Source organism: Muscardinus avellanarius (genome assembly GCF_963383645.1).
Source record: "Muscardinus avellanarius genome assembly, chromosome: 8".
NCBI classification, from domain to species: Eukaryota; Metazoa; Chordata; class Mammalia; order Rodentia; family Gliridae; genus Muscardinus; species Muscardinus avellanarius.
In genome coordinates, this window is record NC_137794.1 from 40,260,491 (window position 1) to 40,281,045 (window position 20,555).

Consider the following 20,555-nt stretch of genomic DNA (forward strand, 5'->3'; position numbering starts at 1 on the left):
TAACAATTATTTTCAAAGTGACATAATACAGATTATTGGTTTTATCTATCTGCCTTAGGGGATCATGAATTTTTTCTTTAAAAGATAGCAATAAGTGGAGGATAAACTTGTTGCTCATTTGGTAGAGTGCTTACCTAGTATGTAGAAGGCCCTAGGTTCAATCCCCAGCACTAAGTGTCTTATGTTTTAATAAAGTTTAATACATGAAAAGGTATAAAATTAAAAAAACCCATAAAACCCAATCACTTCTCATCATTAAGTTTGTTAGACTTTATTGAAACAAAAAATAATCAAAATTTCATACACTGAAGCACATGATATATACAAAATGTACAAAAGAGAAAAAAAGTACATTTCTATTATACTACTATGGGAGAAATTTCAACTGGCTATTCTATACCAAATCCAAATGTTTACATCCAAGATGTCATGGAGGAAACTTCCTTTTGTACCTAAAGTAAAAATAAATCTACTTAATAAAAGATAATAAAATATCCTTCATTTATAAATTACCTAAATTTTCTAATGTATTAAATCTAAGATATATATACATATATATATCCCAAATAACTTTGCTAACATATATAATAGATAATATCTATGTTTTAGAGAAGAGAAAATGGTAACATATTCTGACAAAAATCTCAAAGTTGGTACTGAATCCAATGTCACTGAACATAAAATGCCTATAACTGCTACCCTTTTAAAAAAAATAAATTAAGAGCCAGGCATGGTGTCACATACTTATAATCCCGGTACTTGGGAAGCTGAGAGAGGAGGATCACAGGTTTGTGACCAACCTCAGCAACGTATGAGGCCATCTGCAACTTAGTGAGAACCTGTTTTCAAATAAAAAAATAGGTCTGGGGGTACAGCTCGGAGGTAGAACACCCCTCGGTTTCACCCCCGGTACCCCATACACACAAAAGAGCATCACAGTCACAAGGGTTTTTGTAACTTTTGTGTCCCTAGTTAAAGTAAACATAAATGTACTATTAAAAGAATAATAAATAGCATTAAAGCTTTTCAGTTACCTTATTGAGCTCTGGAAATAGTTCCTGTATCACAATGTCCAGTAAAACATAGGTAAGCTAGAGCACAAAACATAATAATAAAATTTAAGGCATTAGACAATTAAAATGATAAACACAAAATGTAGGATGATGGTTATCTCTAAATGGGAAGGTAGAGGATTAATTTGACAATGTAAAGCAAGCACAAAAGTACATTTGATAGTATAAATTTCCTATTCTTCAAATGCATAGAAGATTTACATATGAACATTTTATTATTATGCCTACCTAACCAATTTTTACATTAATCCCCTCCACCTCGCGGTACTGGGGATGGAACCCAAGGGCATCCTACCTCTGAGCTACAAGCTCAGCCCTATTTTTTTATTCTTTATTTTGAAACAAGGTCTAAGTTGTGAAGGCCTAAGTAGCTGAGGCTGGCCACAAACCTGTGATCCGCCTGTACTGAGATTATAGCAAGTGCCACCACGCCTGCCTATGTTAAATATTTAAAATTTTTATGTCAAGCACTTTAAAGAAATCTGCAAAACATAAAATTCTAACTACTAAAATAAAAATATCAGACTATATACATAAAAACATGTTAACTGGTTATTCTATGTAACTGAAATGATAGAATTACTAATTTAAAATTTTTACTTAGTTGGGAATGGTGGGGATGCTTATAATGGGAGGCTAAGACAAGAGGACTGCAGGCTTATGGCCAACCTCAGCAACCTGTGAGACTTCCCACAACTTAGTGAAACTAAGCACAGCTTGGCAGTAGAATGCCCCTGGGTTCCATCTGCAGTACCACAAATAAAGTAAAAAAAAAAAAAGTAAATTTAAAAAATGTTAGCTGGGCGTGGTGGCGCACGCTTGTAATCCCAGTATTTGGGAGGCTGAGACCAGAGGATCGTGGTTCGCGGACAGCCTCAGCTACTTAGTGAGGCCCTTCGCAACTCAGTGAGACCCTGTTTCAAAATAAAGAATAAAAAATTTGGCAGGGTGTGTAGCTCGGAGGTCAAATGCCTCTGGGTTCCATCCCCAGACCCGGGAAAAAAAATGTTTATTTCATAAATTTTCTATATATTCGTTTCTCCCTGCCCTACCCTCACTATATTTGGAGAATGAAACCCACTGGCATTCCACTTCTGAGCTACATCCTCCACACTTTTTTTTGTTTTGAAAAAGGGTAAGCCAGGCAAGATGCTGCATGCTTGTTATCCCACTACTTGAGAGGCTAAGACAAGAGGATCACAGGCTTGCTGCCAGCCTCAGCTACTTAGTGAGGCCTTCCGCAACTTAGTGAGACTCTGTTTCAAAATAAAGAATAAAAAATAGGGCTGGGGATGTAGCTAGTACCACACACAAAAAATTAAATAAATAAAAATTAAAAATTAAAAAATTAAAAAATTAAATGAAGGAGAAAGAAAAAGAAATAGGGTCTCACAGCCAGGATTGGTTTCCAGTACTTGGGAGGCTGAAACATGAGAATCACAAGTTCAAGAACAGCCTCAGCAAGTAGTGAGACTCTCATCAAATAGCTAAACCCTGTTTCAAAATTAAAATAGGGCTGGGGGGTAGCTCAGAAGTAGCATGTCCCTGGGTTCAATCCCCAGTACCACCATACACAATAAAAAGTGAAATAGTGTCTCACTAGGTTGCCGTGAGTCTCACTAAGCTGCTGAGCCTGGCCTCAAACCTATAATCCTTTTGTCTCAGCTTCCCAAGTATTGGGATTACAGGCATGCACCACCATGCCTGGCCTACAGTTTCTACAATGTATATTAATTTTAAAATAAAAATTAATTTTGTAAAGAGAAAAGATAATCAGCAAAAAATACAAATGAAACACTTCTCTGAATGTCTACGTTATATTACCCTTATTTAGCATAGTGTCATTTACATAGTTAATAAAATAGCAGACATGTAGCATCACTATTCTACTTGCTTAATAAATTTTGTGTGTCATTTAGCAATACTCTTCTACTTGATTAATAAATTTTACCTGCTTGTTGAGTACTGGCTGCTGTAAACCATCAAAGAGAAGTCGAATACTTTCATACTTGGTTTCTTCACCAATACATTTTACTATCAGATCTAAACAAGAAAGCCACATGTGAAACAATTTTATACATGACTGATTATCCTTAACTGCATCCTAAAACAAAATCTTCACCATATCTCAGATATTATGCAAAACCCATAAAGAGTGTTTCCCAGACCAATATTTCTGTAAGAGGAAAAACATTTTATAGTCAGGTTGAGAAATATGGCATCATGCATCTCCTTTTTTAGATTCACAATGTACAAAGCACACTGTAGGTTCTGAGGAAAGTTGCAGTGTATAAATCCACTAGTATTAAGTGATAAGAGTGAGTTGGGGCTGGGCATAGTGGCACATGCTTATAATTCCAGCATTTGGGAGGCTGAGAAAGGAAGATCCTGATTCGCAGATAGCCTCAGCTACTTAAGTGAGGCCATATACAACTCAGTGAGACCCTGTTTCAAAATAAAGAATAAAAAATAGGGCCGGGGGTATAACTCAGAGAATGCCTCTGGGTTCCATCCCCAGCACCACACACAAAAAAAGTGAGTTGGGAAGTAACACATATTGTATTATCACATTAGGGTAAGCAACAAAATTTAAATCCTAAAATGTTACTTGTACATTTGTGTAGACACATATAAAGACACATAGAAAAAAACGTCTGCAAGGATTAACACCAAACTGGAGTACATGCCTACTTGTATATGGTAGAGAGGATGTCTTCTACTTTTTTTTTATAATTTTTTAATAGTCTTAGTATCATTATTTTAAAAGTTTAAATAATTCAATTTTTTTTGTTGGTGGTGCAAGGAATTAAACACAGGGGCACTTTACCAATGAACTGTAACCCCACTTCTTTTCTCCTTCCTCCCTCCCTCTTATTTTGGTGGTACCAGGGATTAAACCCAAGGACATTCTACCTCTGCACTATCCCCAGCCCTATTTTTTAAATTTTGAAACAAGGTTTTGCTAAATTGCTGGGAGCCTCACTAAATTGTTGAGGTGGCTTTGAACCCGTGACCTTAGTGTCTACAGTTTCCTAAGTACTGGGATTATAGGTGTAGCATCACACCTGGCTTTTTTTGCTTGTTTTTTTAGACAGGCTCTTGTTAAGATGTCCAGGGTGATGTCCAACTTGCCATCCTTCTCCCTCAGTCTCTCAAGTAACTGGGATTACAGGCATACAACACAATGTGTGGCTTAACTAGACTGAACTCCATTAATATGACCACTTTGTGTGTGTGTGTGTGTGTGTGTGTGTGTGTGTGTGTGGTACTGGGGGTGGAACCCAGGGGCTTTTCTACCTCTGGGCTATATTCCCAGAACCCTTTTATTTTATTTTTATTTTTATTTTATGTTTTGGTAGTACTGGGGGTAGAACCCAGGGGCTTTCTACCTCCGGGTATCCTCCCAGACCTATTTTATACTTTATTTGGAAACAGGGTCTCACTAAGTTGCTGAGAGCCTCACTCGGTAGCTGAGGTTGGATTTGAACCTGTGCGATCCTCCTGTTTCAGCCTCCCAAGCACTGGGATTACAAGTGTGCGCCACCATGCCCGGCCCAGACCCATTTTATACTTTATTTGGAAACAGGGTCTCACTTAGTTGCTGAGAGCCTCACTAAGTAGCTGAGGCTGGCTTCAAACCTGCACAATCTTGTCTCAGCCTTCCAGGCGCTGGTATTACAAGTGTGTACTACAACACCCAGCTAATATGATCATTTTACTTCTGTACTTTTTACATAAATTACTATTAACCTTCTTACACAACAATCATTTTGGGAAATGCTACAAATGTTTAAATATTTAGGGTAAAACAAGATCTATGTCTGACTGCATAGCTATCATATGTCATCATTCCTGTTATCAAAAATAGTTATAACTTAATATCTACACTGAATGTTTTCTCCAAACAGGAAAAGAAAATTATTCTTAGATTAACAAAATACTCAAAACATCTGTCCTTTCCCCCATCATAACTAAACCCCTAGTGCTGCTATTCATGGATATTCTCACTGGTTCCAAAAGGTAAATTTAACCTTAAAAGGCAAAGGCCAAATTCAATTTACAATAGGGTAGTAGATTCTTGGTATTTTCAAGAGAGATGACCCAATATGGATCTTTGTGAATCCTCCAATTCACTAATACTTTACAGCATTTCCCAGTTAATATGCATAAAGCTAAAATACAGTCCCATCCAGCTGGGCATGATGGCGCAAGCTTGTAACCCCAGCATTTGAGAGGCTGAGATAGGAGGATTACGCAGGTTCAAAGCCAGCCTCAGCTACTTAATGAGGCCCTTTGCAATTCAGTGAGAACTTGTTTCAAAATTAAAGAATAAAAAATAGGGCTGGGGGTGTCACTTGGAGGTAGATTGCCTCTAGGTTCCATCCCCAGTACCACACACACACACAAAAAAAAAATACAGTCCTATCCAGGTGCCACTAAGTAAGAGATGAGAAACAGAAGACCACAGAAAGGCCTCCCAGGCTTATTCATGAGCTAAGTTACTCCTTCCCAAACAGAAGTCTGCAATTCAAATTTGTAGAAGTAAATGTGATTCAAATTTGTGCTTCAGCAAAACAAATTACTAAATTCACCAGCATTCTATGTTCCTAAATATCAAAATGGAGAAAACCAAGTGCATGAAGGCTAACAGTGAAGATACTGCAAAATAGATAAAAATAATTTAGCTGGAAATGGTGGCTCATACCTGTAATCCCAGTACTTAGCAGGCTGATACAGGAGGATGGCTGGATCACCGCCAGCCTCAACCTCATGAGGGCATCTGCAATTTAGTGAGACCCTATTTCCAAATAAAAATAGCTCAGAGGTAGAATGCCTCTGGGTTTAATCCCCAGTACCTCCTGATACCCACACACACATAAATTCATCATTTACCTACAAAAGACTTATTTAGACTAGATATTTAGCTTAATTACCTTCACAAAGGTCAATAGAACTATTCCAAGACTTTTTTTTTTTGCGGTACTGTGGATGTAACCCAGAGGTATTCTACCTCCAAGCTTCATTCTCAGCCCTATTTTGTATTCTTTTTTTTTATTTTGAAACAAGGTCTCATTGAGTTGCAGAGGACCACACCAAGTAGCTGAGACTGGCTGTGAACCGTGATCCTCCTGTCTCAGCCTCCCAAATATTGGGATTACAAGCATGAACCACCATGCCCGGCCAAGACTAATTTTTCAGTGTTAAAAAAAAAAAGGGCCGGGTGTGGTGGTGCACACTTGTAATCCCAAGCATTTGGGAGGCTGAGACCAGAGGATTGCGGTTCGTGGACAGCCTCAGCTACTTAGTGAGGCCCTTTGCAACTCAGTGAGACTCAGTTTCAAAATAAAAGAATAAAAAAATAGGGCAGGGGGTGGAGGTGTAGCTCGGAGGTTAAATGCCCCTGGGCTCCATCCCCAGACCTGCAAAAAAAAAAAAAAAAAATCTCTCCCAAATTTCATCCTAAACCCTCTTTCTCTCTCTCTCCTCTCCTTTTTCTTTTTTTGCGGTACTGGGAATGGAACCCAGGGGCATTCTACCTCTGAGCTACATCCCTAGGCCTATTTTTAGTCTTTTTAATTTTTGAAACAGGGCCTCATTAAGTAGCTGAGGCTGGCCACAAACCTGCAATTCTGTCTCAGCCTCCCAAGTACTGGGATTACAAGTGCGTGCCACACGCCTGGCTTTGGAGCAGTTTTAGGTTCACAGCAGAACTGAGCATAAAGTACGGAGATTTCCCATATACCTCCTGCCTCAACATATGCATAGTCTCCCTCATTATCAACATCCCCCACAAGAATGGTACTTTTTTTATAATTGATAAACTTATGTTGACACATCATCATTAACCAGAATTCATAATTTACTTTGGAGGTAGCTTTTGGTGTTATACTTCCTATGAGATTTAACAAATAGATGATGACATACACCATTATCATATCACAGAAAGTAGTTTTGCTGCCCTGATAATTAACAGTGCTGCACATACTTATCCCTGCCTCCCCACAACCTTTCTACCTCCTGGTCTTTTTACTGTTTCCTTAATTTTACCTTTCCCTCAATGGCATACAGTTGGAATCTCAGTTGGCAGCCTTTTTAGATTGGCTTTTTTCACTTAGTGATATGCATGTAAGGTTCCTCCATGTCTTTTAATGGCTTGATAGTGCTCTTTTTTTTTTTTTTTCTTTTTTCTTTTTTGGCACTGGGGGTGGAACCCAGAGACATTCTACTTTCAAGCTACACTCCCAGTCCTATTTTTTTTATTCTTTATTTTCTGCGTGTCTAGGGATGGAACCCAGGGGCATTTGACCTCCAAGCTACGTGCCCTGCTCTATTTTTTTTTTTTATTCTTTATTTTTGAAACAGGGTCTTACTAAGTTGTCTTACAGTTGTCTTACTTAGACAAGTGGCTGAGGCCATTCGTGAACCCCGATCCTCCGGTCTCAGCCTCCCAAATGCTGGGATTACAAGCATGCCCCACCACGCTCGGCTTCTTCATTTTTATTTATTTATTTTTGTAGGTCTGGAGATGAAACGCAGGGGCCAGACAGGATGGCCAGAGAAGCCAGACTTAGGTACTTCCCTTCTTCCACACAGAGGGCTGGAGCTGGTTGGAGTAGGGTATTTCCTTTTCCCTGATTAGTTAGGCTCTGCTTAGTTTCTCTTGAGGGTGACCTTACCAAGAACAGAATGCTCGAATGTTCTGATGTACATCAAAATGGTTCCTTTTCCCTTCCTCTACCAGAAGCAGGAGGGATTTTCTCAGATATTCACTGTGAGGACTTAGTCAAGCCCGTAGAGGTAAAACTCACAAAAATATGGAGGACCTTTATGACCTCATCTCTCAGACTTGTCCACACGGAGTTTCCAGCCATTTGCCAGTTATGGCTCAGGTTTTCCTACCTCAGCAGGGATTCCTGCTCCTACTATCTGTGATCCTCTGCAGTTACCTATTTGTCTCTCTCATTTGGGGGACAGTGGTTTTCCTGTGATCTTCTCTCTCTCTGGTAGATCTAAGAGCTATTGATTTTTAATTTGTTCAGCTTTTTACTTGTCACAAGGAAACAGTGACTTCTAGTTTCTTACACAGTGGACAGAATACCAAAGTCACCCTCTTCTCTTTCTTTAGGTTTTTCTCCCTGAGCATTAGTATCCACTCACATATGACTCTCAAGTTTTCACTAATCTACCCTGCACTTTCCTCTCACTTCCATATCTAGAAAAATAGAAATGTAATTTCCTGCTAGACATTTTCTCTTGGATAACTGTTGGATAGTAATAGGCACTTCCATTTAAAATGTTCTAAACTTCCAAAGTGGAGGTTGTGGGAAGGTGTCCTAAGGTAAGTATCCTCTGCTTTGACCCCTTGAATTTTTCTCTTGTATTACCCATTATTATGATTCATTTACTTAGTGGCCCAAACTTCCCAACTTTACAAGAGAGGTAACCATTCTCCTGCTTAGTGATACCTCTGTAACTTGAATGTATTGAACTATATGTATTATCTGTTTTCCTGCTATAATGAGTTACTCAAGTAGATTTTTTTTTATATCTCTTATATTCTGTTTTGTGCCTGGAAAATGGAAAGTAGTCAATACATTTAAAATGAATGAAATGAATTCGAATCTTTTAGTCATATAGAAGAGTACAGTTAATCTCAAGGTACAGTATACAGTAGAACTCCAATGGTCCCATGACATATCACTTTGATAAGTTCAATTTTAAGTTATTGTTGAAAGAATCTGGTTATTATAGGAGTAGAAAACAGTCTTGTTTTAAAGTTCTTACTGGTAACATTGGAAGAATAAATTATATTTAACTAGCAAGTTGATTTTAATTGGTCATCCTATTTCTAAAGTAAGAACTCATAGTAAAAATTAGCTTCAATATTATCATATATTGTGACCTCAAAGAGTGCTAATTTATATAAAATTAATTTATTTAAATATTACACCTGGGATATAATTCATCATTTCTTCAAAAGTCTTTTTTGCTCCTTTTTGTTTATCTTGGAAAGAGCGAGGTTCGGTGTTTTCACAGAATATAGCATCTACAAGAAAAGAGTAGAAAGAAATATTTCTAAAATTTTCACCTACTTACATATAAAAACTTTTCCTCATACTTTAGTAAAAGTGCTAAAAAATAAAGAAAAACAAAATTAATTCTTTTAGATTAAAATCATTAAGTATATAAAACATGAAAGAAAGACATGATAAAGTACAAACCTCTGAGAAGTGTTATGAGTGAGACCAAACGGTGCTCCTGAAATAGCTGTTCCAGTTTACATTGAAGATAGTAGTCAGTATACACTTCCAGAGTGTTTTTAAAGAGGATTCGAGTTCCCATTAAAAGATGATGAAGCCAATCAGGAACTTGGAAAACTACCCGTCCTGAGAATAATCAACTGAAATCACTTGTTGTTCAAGATATTCTAAATATTTCCCAATACAGAAACACAAATAACAATGGCTAATATTTCATTTGTAAACACTAGTAACTTTAATATGTTCAAAATCATTTGTATTGAATTCTTACAAAAATGTCATTAAAAATAAAAGATAAAAGCTGGGCGTAGTGGCGCACACTTGTAATCCCAGTGCTTCAGAGGCTGATACAGGAGGATCTCGGGTTCAAGAATAGCTTCAGCTACTTAGTGAGGCCCTCTGCAACTTAGTGGGAACTTGTTTCAAAACAAAGAATATAAAATAGGGCTGAGGGTATAGGTTGGAGGTAGAATGCCCTTGGGTTCCATCCCCAGTTATCACAAAAAATAAAAATAAAATATAAAATGAAACAATATTCAAGAGTATTAATTTGTATCATAGAATTTGACAGATGAATGAAAACCCAATTTTAACATAAACTACTTAGATCTTACCTACATACATCAGGTAATCATAGACTCCTTCTACAGTCATCATCTCCATAAAATAATTCTGATTCTGCTTTCTCTCTGTATTTTCAGCACGGTTTGCATTATTCTTAAATAGATCATTGAAAAGCTAAAGTAAAAGTTGAAATAATAAAGATAGTTTTTACACCTACTTATGATAATCACTAAGGCTAAAGTAACCTATAGCAAAGGTATTAAATATTTTCGTTCTTTCTTTTTTTTGTGTGTGTAACACTAGGAATGGAATCCAGGGGTATTCTATCTTTGAGCTACACCCCAGTCCTATTTAGTTCTCTTATTTTGAAACAGGGTCTTAGTAAGTTGCGGAGGGCCTTGTGTTGCTGAGGCTGGCCCTGAACCTGTGATTCTCCTGTCTCAGCCTCCCAAGTACTGGGATTACAAGTGTGCGTCATCATACCTGGCTCTAAATATTTTCTGATCAAAACAAACTGTCAAGTACATTAAGACTGTATTCTAAAATTCCATGCTTATATCCTGGTATGGTGGCACACACATGTAATCCCAGTACTTGGGAGGCTGAGACAGGAGGATTGCAGATTCGAGCACACCTCAGCAAGTAGTGAGACAGACATTCATTAACCTAGTGAGACATTTCAAAATAATAATAAAATAGGGCTCAGAATATAGCTCAGAAGCAGAATGTTCCTAGGTTCAATTCCTAATGACATTTTATTAAAAAAATAAAGTCCATGCTTATGCTCAAATTACATCAAATTACATAAAAACACACATTTCCCCCAAAATTATTATTACATAAAAGCTTGCATTCAGTTCATTTTCATTCATTCATTCATTCATTCATTCATTCAATATTTATGGAAATAAGGAATGAATGTGGCAGAGTTCTACTCCCAAACTATACCCCCAGTCCTATTTTATTTTTATTTTGAAACAGGGTCTCACAAGGTTAATGAGAGTCTCACTTCTTGCTAAGGCTGTCCTGAAACCTGCTATCCTCCTATCTCAGCCTCCCAAAAACTGGGATTATAGATATGTACCACCATGCCTGGTTTGCATTCACAGTAGATAAAACAAATGATTCATTAGACATGTAGAACCCCTCTCCTTTGTTTTTATACACCAAAAGGAGCAAAGTAACTTATAAAAATGTGTAAACATACTACTGATAGCTATTTTGTGTGTGTGTGTGGGGGGGGTTGTGTGTGCATGTGGTACTGGGGGTTGAACCCAGGGGTATTCTACCTCCGAGCTACACCCTCAGCCCTATTTTTTAAATTATTATTATTATTCTTTATTTTGAAACAGGGTCTCACTAAGTTGTGGAGGGTCTCACTTCTTAGCTGAGGCTAGCTGCGAACCTGCAATCCTTCTGATATCAGCCTCCCACATACTGGGATTAAAAGCGTGTGCCAGCCGGGCATGGTGGCGCATGCTTGTAATCCCTGCGCTTGGGAGGTGGAGATAGGAGGATCGTGCAGGTTCAAAGCCAGATGCGCTGGCTTAAGAAACACCGTTTCCAAAAATAAAAAAGTATAAAATAGGTCTGGGAGTGTAGCCCGGAGGTAGAAGGGCTTCCAGGAACCCCAGTACCACCAAAAACAAAACAACAACAAAAAACCCATGTGCCACCATGCCTGGCTTTGATAACTAATTTTAATATAGACATGATTTAAAGAGTACAAATCATTAATTAATGGATTAGATGAATATTTAGCTTTAAGTAAAAGAAATTTCTTTAAACAAAGCCCAATCAGTGGGCTTTAAAAAAAAGCCTAATCAGTGAAGAAAAAAACAACATTTAAAGAATTACTAACAATAAAAGCCAGACGTGGTGGCGCACGCTTGTAATCCCTGCACTTAGGAGGCTGAGACAGGAGGACTGCACAGGTTTGAAGCCAGCCTCAGCTATTTAGTGAGGCTCTCAGCAACTTAGTGAGACCCTGTTTCCAAATAAAATATACAAAATAGGTCTGGAAGGTAAAAAGCCTCTGGGTTCCACCCCAGTACCACCAAAAAAAAAAAAAAAAAAAAAAAGAATTACTAACAATAAAATGATAAAATATATGCCAGTCGTCGTTGTGCAAGCTTATTTATAACCCTAGTACTTGGGAGGCTGACACAGGAGGATCCCAGGCCAGCCTCGGCTACTTAGTGAGGCCCGCTGCAACTTAGTGAGACCCTGTTTCAAAATAATGAGTAAAATATAGGACTGGGGTGTAGTTCAGATGTAGAATGTCCCTGGGTTCAATCCCCAGTACTGCAAAACAAACAAAAAGTCTGGATAGGTTTAAACAGCATATGAGACAATCATACAACATTGAACAGAGTTAGAGACAAATCAGAAAACAAAAAAACAAAAAATGCCAGAGAAAGACTGGAAAGGAGACAGAAAATATGGAGAATGCTAACAGAATGAGAATTAAACCAGAGTTTAAAAAGAGATAAGAGAGAAAATGGGCAAAAAGCAGTATCTACAGAGATAATAGCTCAGAGTTTTTCAAAACTGGTAAGAGAACTAAGATAGACTGGTAAGGTAACAATCTGAAAGATCACTGTTCTTCACAGCCAATATCCTAAACGGTTCCCGCCCACACCAATTTTGGGCTTGCCACATGGCTTATAGCTCTTTAACATTACATGTAGTACCTTCTTGTTGTTTTCTGAAGTAGGGCTGAGAATGGTCAGTTCAGGTCTACTTGGTTTAGGCTTTGGAGATTCACAAGAATTAATAAAATTCATGATGAAAGGTTCCAAATGCTGACCTTTCTGTGGCAATAGATTATTGTAAGAAAAATGAAAATCAAGATTATTATTTTAGTAACATATAACTTATTAAAATTCATTAATATTTACATGTTTTATGACTGTCATGTTATAAATACACATAAAGGTCATTTACCTCTTTCATTAATTTTCCAGGAACAGACTTTATGATTTTTCCTGCAATTAAAAATAAAGTATTAATTTTATGAAGGCATAAAATACTTTCTGCACTTATGAATATTTCAGCAAGTAATTTAAAATAGTAAATAGCCAAACAAAAATTAAAACTGTATAAAGTATTTGTAATTGACCATTTGACACTCAACAGAACTTTATAATAAATGTGGTATTCTGAGAGCTGGGCGTGGTGGTGCACACTTGTAATCCCAGCATTTGAGAGGAGAGATCCAGGTTGTCAGCCAGCCTCAGCTACTTAGTGAGACCCTGTTTCAAAATAAGAAATAAGAAAAGGGCTGAGGGTGTAGCTCCAAGGTACAATGCTCCTAGGTTCCATACCCAGTAACACACACACACACACACACACACACACACACACACACACACACACAATTTCTAATCCCATAACTCAGCCTACCAAGTACTGGTATAACAGGGATGCCCTAATATGCCAGGCAGCAGCAGCAGCAGCACTTCTTAAAAAGCCAATTCTCTCCCCATTCTAAAGATACATACTAAAAAAATCTAATGTTTACACATGTACAGATCTGTCTTGGAGCTCTCTATTTCATGGTTAACAGTGTGTAAGTCAAGATAAATGACAGAGTTCTCCAAACTTCTTCTAAAGTGTGTTAAAATTTGGTCTCAGCCGGGCGTGGTGGCGCACGCTTGTAATCCCAGCATACAGGAGGCTGAGACCTGGAGGATCGCGGTTCACAGACAGCCTCAGCTACTTAGTAAGGTCCTCTGCAACTCAGTGAGATCAGGTTTCAAAATAAAGAATAAAAAATAGGGCAGGGGGGGTAGCTTGGAGGTAGAATGCCCCTGGGTTCCATCCCCAGACCCGCAAAAAAAAAAAAAAAAAAAAAAAAAAAAATTTGGTCCCATGTGCATTCTTATAAACTAGATTCAGCTTGTCAAGGTATACACATATACAGTATCTATGACTTTGAGAATGAATTATATCTAAAAATCAACTTAGAGGTAGGTTTACATCTTTATAATTTTTTGTAGTTTCTTTTTTTTCCCTGCCATTAAAAGTAAGGTATTTATGTTATGAGGGCATAGTATACTTTCTGCTTATATGAATATTGGAGATTGAACCTAGGGGCATTCTACTGCCAAGCTATACCCCCAGCCCTACTTTTTAATTCCTTACCTTTTTTTTTTTTTTTTTTTGTACTGGGAGTCGAACCCACTGAGCTATACCCACAGACCTAGCTTTTTATATAAAAACCGGGTCTTGCTAGGTTGCTGAGAGTCTCACTACTTGCTGAGGCTGTCCTCAAACCTGCAATCTTCCTGTCTCAGCCTCCCAAGTACTAAAATTACAGGTATGCACCACCATGCCTGGTGACCGTTTTTTGACTTCTAAACAATTATTTCTTTCTATTTACATGGGTCTTCGTTAGTATCCCTCGATAAAAGTTTATTAGTTTCTCTAACACATACATACTCTCTTACATATACATACGCTACCTAAGTTTATTCCCAAATGCTAATTTTAACAGCTTTGAGTATCCTCCTTCAAATTACTGTCAAGGTTATATTTCTTAAACCCAAATCTGATGAAGTATTCTACTATTTAAAACCTACCAATGTCTCTTCCTCCCTGCCTAGAAGATCAAGTGCAAATTCCTTAACAAGATACATCTGGCCATAAATTATCTTTCTATCCTCACTCTCTTACATGTACCTTGCTTTCTAGAAAATTCACACATTCCTAGTTGATTCCTTCTTCCATATGCCAATCCTTCCAGCAATTTCCTTCTTGTGATTTCTTTCAAAATTTAGACAAATGACATCTATCAGCCCTTTGTGGTGGCATATGCTTGTAATCCCAGTACTCAGGAGGCTGAGATAGGAGGATCAGGTTCAAGGACAGTATTAGCATGTAGTGAGACTCTCATCAACCTAGTGAGACCCTGTTTCCAAATAGAAATAAAATGAGGCTGGGGGCATAGTTTGGAAGTAGAATGCCTCTGGGTTCAATCCCCAGTACCAAAAAAAGATAACTAAAGGTCAGGCTCAATTTGAATACAAACTGTTTTCATGGCTAGAGAGCCACGGAAACCCAGGGCCCCACACATGCTAACCAAGTGCACTACCAGAGAGCTACACCCCCTGACCATATTATTTTTCTTATTTATTTATTTATTTATTTATTTATTTGTTTATTTGTTTATTTATTTATTTTATTGTAGTACTGGGGATTGAACCCAGGGGCATTCTACTTCCAAGCTACACCCCCAGCCCTATTTTTTTATTCCTTATTTTGAAACAGGGTCTCACTAAGTTGCAGTGGGCCTCACTTAAGTAGCTGAGGCTGACTGCGAATCTGTGATCCTTCCATCTCATATTTATTTTCTGAATTTATAATATATCTATAATATATTTATTAGTAGTTAGAAAAGACAATATTACTAGAATTCTATTTTTTCCATTTCTAAATAGCTTTTGCTATTTAGAAAAACCAGTTATCTAAAAGTGATAGCTAGAATCAGAGCTCAAGTATTAAAACAGTAAAAACATTTTAAGAAACAATTATCTTCAGAAAATACCAACTTCAAGCCTCTACTAGCAATAATTATAATGTCTTCATTATCTCAGCAGACAAGATTCTGATTATGGATTTAAAATCTGTCATATGTTTTTAAATATAGCAAATGTAAGCTTTCTGACACATCTTTAATTTTCTCTAAAATATTGCTAGTGGAAATAAGGCAATCTATAGACTGCAAAATGATCTTGCTAGTTAAAAGGTCATTTTGAAACTAAGAAGCAAAATTTGATTCCCCTAAGTTATCTTCCTAATTAAAGAAAAAAAATCATAACAAATTAAAAACACTAAAATTCAAAATAGAAATATTTCTACATGGACTATCTCATATGTACATTTCATGCTGAAGTTTTCTAGCTAACAACTAATTAAACTCTAATAAATGTGGGTGGTGGCACAAGCTTGTAATCTTAACACCTGGGAGGCTGAGACAGGAGGAGTGTAGGTTTGAAGCCAGCCTCAGCAACTTAGTGAGGCTCTCAGTGACTTAGCAAGACCCTGTTTCCATATAAAAAATAAAAAATAAATAGGACTAAGGGTGTAGTCCATAGGTAGAAGACCTTTGAGTTCCATCTCTAGTAACACACACACACACACACACACACTCACTCACACACACTCACTCACTCACACACACACCCCTCTAAATAAAATTCATGTTCAGAAGTACCACATAATGAGATTTGTTTAGAATGCACTAAGATTAATTCAACTTAACTAACTTATTTAACATTTACTTATCTGAATTACTATGATAAGCTACCCATAGAAAACTAGGTTTTAAGGAATATTTATAATGCTTTAAAATACAAAAATAAGATATATAACTTTAAAAGGTAGGAAGATTCAGCCAAGTCTTAAATTAAGTTGAGAGAACTGGTATTTTTTTTGGTATTTTATAAATGTATGTTGCAAATACACATACATATATAGTGAAAATACTATCTTTACTTTTCTTATACAGTCATGGATTGCTTAACACCAGAAATATTTTCTGAGAAATGCATTGTTAGTTATTGTCATTTTTTTTTTGGAGGGGGTTACATTTGCTTATTGTTTGTTGTTGTCAAACATCACAGAAACTGAGTCGGCTATAGAGTCCAGGTTATATAATCTTTGTGGGGGAGTACTGGAGGTTGAATCCAGGGGTATTCTTACCTCTAATCTATACCCCCAGTCCTTTTTTATTTTTTGTTTTAAAACAGGGTCTTAGCCAGGCGTGGTGGCACACGCTTGTAATCCCTGCGCTTGGGAGGCTGAGACTGGAGGATCGCACAGGTTCGAAGCCAGCCTCAGCTACTTAGTGAGGCGCTCAGCAATTTAGTGAGACCCTGTTTCCAAATAAAATATAAAATGGGTCTGGGAGTATAGCCCGGAGGTAGAAAGCCCCTGGGTTCCACCTCCAGTACCACCAAAATAAATAAATAAATAAATTAATTAATTAATTAATTAAAATAAAACAGGGTCTCAGCCAGGCATGGTGGTGCATGCTTGTAATCCCCGCACTTGGGAGGCTGAGACAGAAGGATCGCACAGGTTCGAAGCCAGCCTCAGCTACTTAGTGAGGCTCTCAGCAACTTAGTGAGACCCTGTTTCCAAAATAAAATATAAAATAGGTCTGGGAGTGTAGCCCGGAGGTAGAAAGCCCCTGGGTTCTACCCCTAGTACCACCAAAACAAACAAACAAACAAACAAACAAACAAACAAGGTCTCACTACTTGCTGAGGCTGGTGGAGAACCTACAATCTCCAGCCTCCCAAGTACTGAGATTACAGGCATACACCACTATGTCCAGCTATGGCAATCTTATCAGACTACCATCATATATGCAGTCTGTCACTGACCAAAACATTGTTATGCAGCACATGACTTCACTTAAATTTAGAAAACAAAGACAAAAATATACAAATACAATTTTCTATGACACAACATGGCTAAAGGTGACTGCTTTAATAGGAACTCACAAAATGGACAGATTAAAGTCAGGGTCTGACAACCTATCTTTGGCTGCAAAAATAAAAACCTTGGAATTTATCACATGCTCATACCATATAAACTAATTTGCTAAATTAATCTGAAAATGCAGACTCTTTTCCATTTACTTTCTTATGTTGCTTCCAATTGACTTACCAAGATTTACATCTGGTAGTATTTTATCAAGAAACTGTGTTTCCCCACCATTAGGGGAGAGAAAGTCTGCCAGAAGTTGACTATTGCTCAGTTCCGGATGCTGCACAAGTTTCTTAAATAAACAAAAAGTTAAAAAAAAAAGTGAGGGAAGAAAAGAACAGTTTATAAATCTGGAAGGGTAATCAAAAGTATATCAAAATGATTATAAACAAAATAAAAGCTATTTTATTTAGAATCAAAACACGATGACTGCATTTATAGAAGGAATAGTATAGCAGAAGCATGGCAGGTAAGGTCTCAGCTCTAGTGTCAGATTCGTATGGGCTTAAATTCTGGCTCTTCCAGATCTGCTAGCTAGGTGACCCAAGAGAGGTTCCTAAACTGCCCAAAGCCAGCTTCCTTATCTGTAAAGTGGGGATAACAACACTATCTACTTCCTACTGCTGTTACATAAAGCATTTAACACAGCGGCTGATAAAGAGAAAGATTAAACATAAACCAGTATTATTTCTCAGTTTCTCAACTTGATAATGAATGTTACAAAATCACACAACTTCCTTGATAACTAAAAGTCAGCACAAAAGGTTTTGCAAAAACTACATGTGGAAATGTAAAAAAAAATTAGAAAATCTGTTGTCTGTTCTTGTTTTTTTGTTTTGGTTTGGTTTTTTTTGCAGTACTGGGGATGAAACCCAGGGGCATTCTACCTCCAAGTTTATACCCCCAGACCTATTTTTTTTATTCTTTATTTTGAAACAGGGTCTCACTAAGTTGCTGAGGCTATCCAGCAAAACCACTATCCTCCTGTCTAATCCTACTAATCTTCCCAAATGTTGGGATTACAAGCCCGTGTGTGTGCCACCATGCTTGGCTCTCCAATGTCTGTTCTTGCAACACATTTTCTACCAAGATAAGCAAACATTAAAAGCCAAATTTAACCCAGGTTTAATCTAATATCCAATTTCACCACTATAAAACAGTTAAAAAGTTTGAGTAGAAATGTAATGAACAAAATACTAGTTGAACAAACTCTAACTTAAGACCTTAATACCAGAAAATATTTTTTCTAGAATGAGGTAGTCTAGAGTTCTTAGCAAGAATTAGTTGAGCCGGGCGTGATGGTGCACGCTTGTAATCCCAGCATTCAGGAGGCAGACTGGAGGATCTCGGTTCACGGCCAGCCTCAGCTACTTAGTGAGGCCCTTCGCAACTCAGTGAGACCCTGTTTCAAAAATAAAAGGCTAAAACATAGGGCTGGGAGTGGCTCGGAAGTAAAATGCCCCTGGGTTCCATACCCAGTACCACAAAAAAAAGGATGATTAATAATACCTGTGAAGAAAGATGCAGACAGGATTATACATCCTAGCAGTAGTTAATAGCTATTTCATGTTTCAATTTTCACATCACCAAAAATTACATAAAAATACTTTGAGTTTAAAACCGTTTAGATAAAGAAAAATATCCCTTTATATGGTTGAGGTTTTCAACTTAAAAAGTATTTACTCGCCGGCATGGTGGTGCATACTTGTAATCCCCGTGCTTGGGAGGCAGAGACAGGAGGATCGCACAGGTTCGAAGCCAGCCCCACTGGCTTAAGAGACCCTGTTTCCAAAAATAAAAAAGTATAAAATAGGTCTGGGAGTGTAGCCCAGAGGTAGAAGGGCTTCCAGGAACTCCAGTACCCCCCCCCAAAAAAAAAAAAAGTACTTACTCAAAATAAAAAGTACTTGTTTTTTATTAGGAGGCACATGAATTTAACAAACTGCATAATAAAAAATAATAAAAATTTCATACCCAAATAAGAGAGAGATGTTTTTGCAGTACTGGGTTTGGAACTCAGGGGCATTCTACCTCCAAGCTACACTCCCAACCCTGTTTTTTATTCTTTATTTTAAAACAGGATCTCACTGAGTTGCAAAGGGCCTAAGTAGCTGAGGCTGACCTCAAAGCACTATCCTCCTGTCTCAGCCTCCCAAATACTGGGATTAAGAGCATGTACCACCACGCCGGGCTAAGAGAGACTTCTTTTAAACCAATTTTAAGCCGGGCGTGGTGGCACATGCTTGTAATCCCAGCATTTGGGAGGCTGGGACCGGAGGATCACGGTTCACAGACAGCCTCAGCTACTTAGTGAGGCTCTCCACAACTTAGTGAGACCCTGTTTCAAAATAAAGAATAAAAATCAGGGCAGGGGGTGTAGCTCGGAGGTCAAAGACCCCTGGGTTCCATCCCCAGACCCACACACACACACACACAAAAAAAAAAAAACAATTTTAAAAAATTATTTCTTTGAAGGCAAATTACAGAAATCCTTAATGAACATAGACACAAAAATTTTAAATAAAATACTAGCTATATGCATTCAAACCATCTCAAGAGAATTGTATACCATGACCAAGTTGGTTTCATCCCAGAAAAGCAAGGCTGGTTCAACATATGCAAATCAATACATAACACCACATAAATAGAACTAAATCACCACATAAATAGAACTAAGAACAAAAACCACATGGCTTTTACACTGTTGGTGGGAGTGCAAAGTAGTTCAGCCACTATGGAGATCAGTATGGAGATTCCTTAGAAAACTGGGAATAGATCCACCATTTGATCCAGCTATACCACTCCTGAGTATCTTTCCAAAGGGGTTGAAATCAGAGAACTACGTTAACATATGCATACCCATGTTCATAGTAGCACAGTTTGTAATAGCCAAATTATGGAACCAACCTAGATCTCCATCAACAGATGAATGGATTGCAAAATTATGGGAAATACACACAATGGAATTCTATTCAGCTATAAATAAAAATAAAATAATAGCATTTGCAAGAAGATGGAGGGAGCTGGAGAACATTATATTAAGTGAGATTAGTCAAGAACAGAAAGAGAAGGGGTATATGTTTTCTCTAATATGTCCAAGCTAGGGAGTAGTGGTAATACCAGAGGGACTCCAGCTGATGGAGGGGAAATCTCAGCAAAA

The 20,555-nt window shown here is 37.6% G+C and overlaps 1 protein-coding gene across 12 annotated transcripts in view; it reads right to left on the minus strand.

The window, feature by feature from the left end:
* Positions 1-413: 413 nt before the first annotated feature.
* Positions 414-20,555, minus strand: part of SNX14 (sorting nexin 14) — a gene marked incomplete at both ends in the record, with an annotated part of 99,178 nt that continues 79,036 nt past the window's right edge. For 9 of the 12 annotated variants that reach the window (XM_080699853.1, XM_080699859.1, XM_080699863.1 and 6 more), the window contains 9 exons: positions 414-452; positions 1,035-1,091; positions 3,025-3,116; positions 9,025-9,120; positions 9,296-9,460; positions 9,949-10,072; positions 12,592-12,711; positions 12,845-12,885; positions 17,576-17,687. In XM_080699853.1, the coding sequence (XP_080555979.1) occupies positions 414-452; positions 1,035-1,091; positions 3,025-3,116; positions 9,025-9,120; positions 9,296-9,460; positions 9,949-10,072; positions 12,592-12,711; positions 12,845-12,885; positions 17,576-17,687 (846 nt within the window). The remainder of the gene's footprint in view (positions 453-1,034; positions 1,092-3,024; positions 3,117-9,024; positions 9,121-9,295; positions 9,461-9,948; positions 10,073-12,591; positions 12,712-12,844; positions 12,886-17,575; positions 17,688-20,555) is intronic. The other 3 variants (XM_080699856.1, XM_080699855.1, XM_080699861.1) reach the window with 2 other exon arrangements.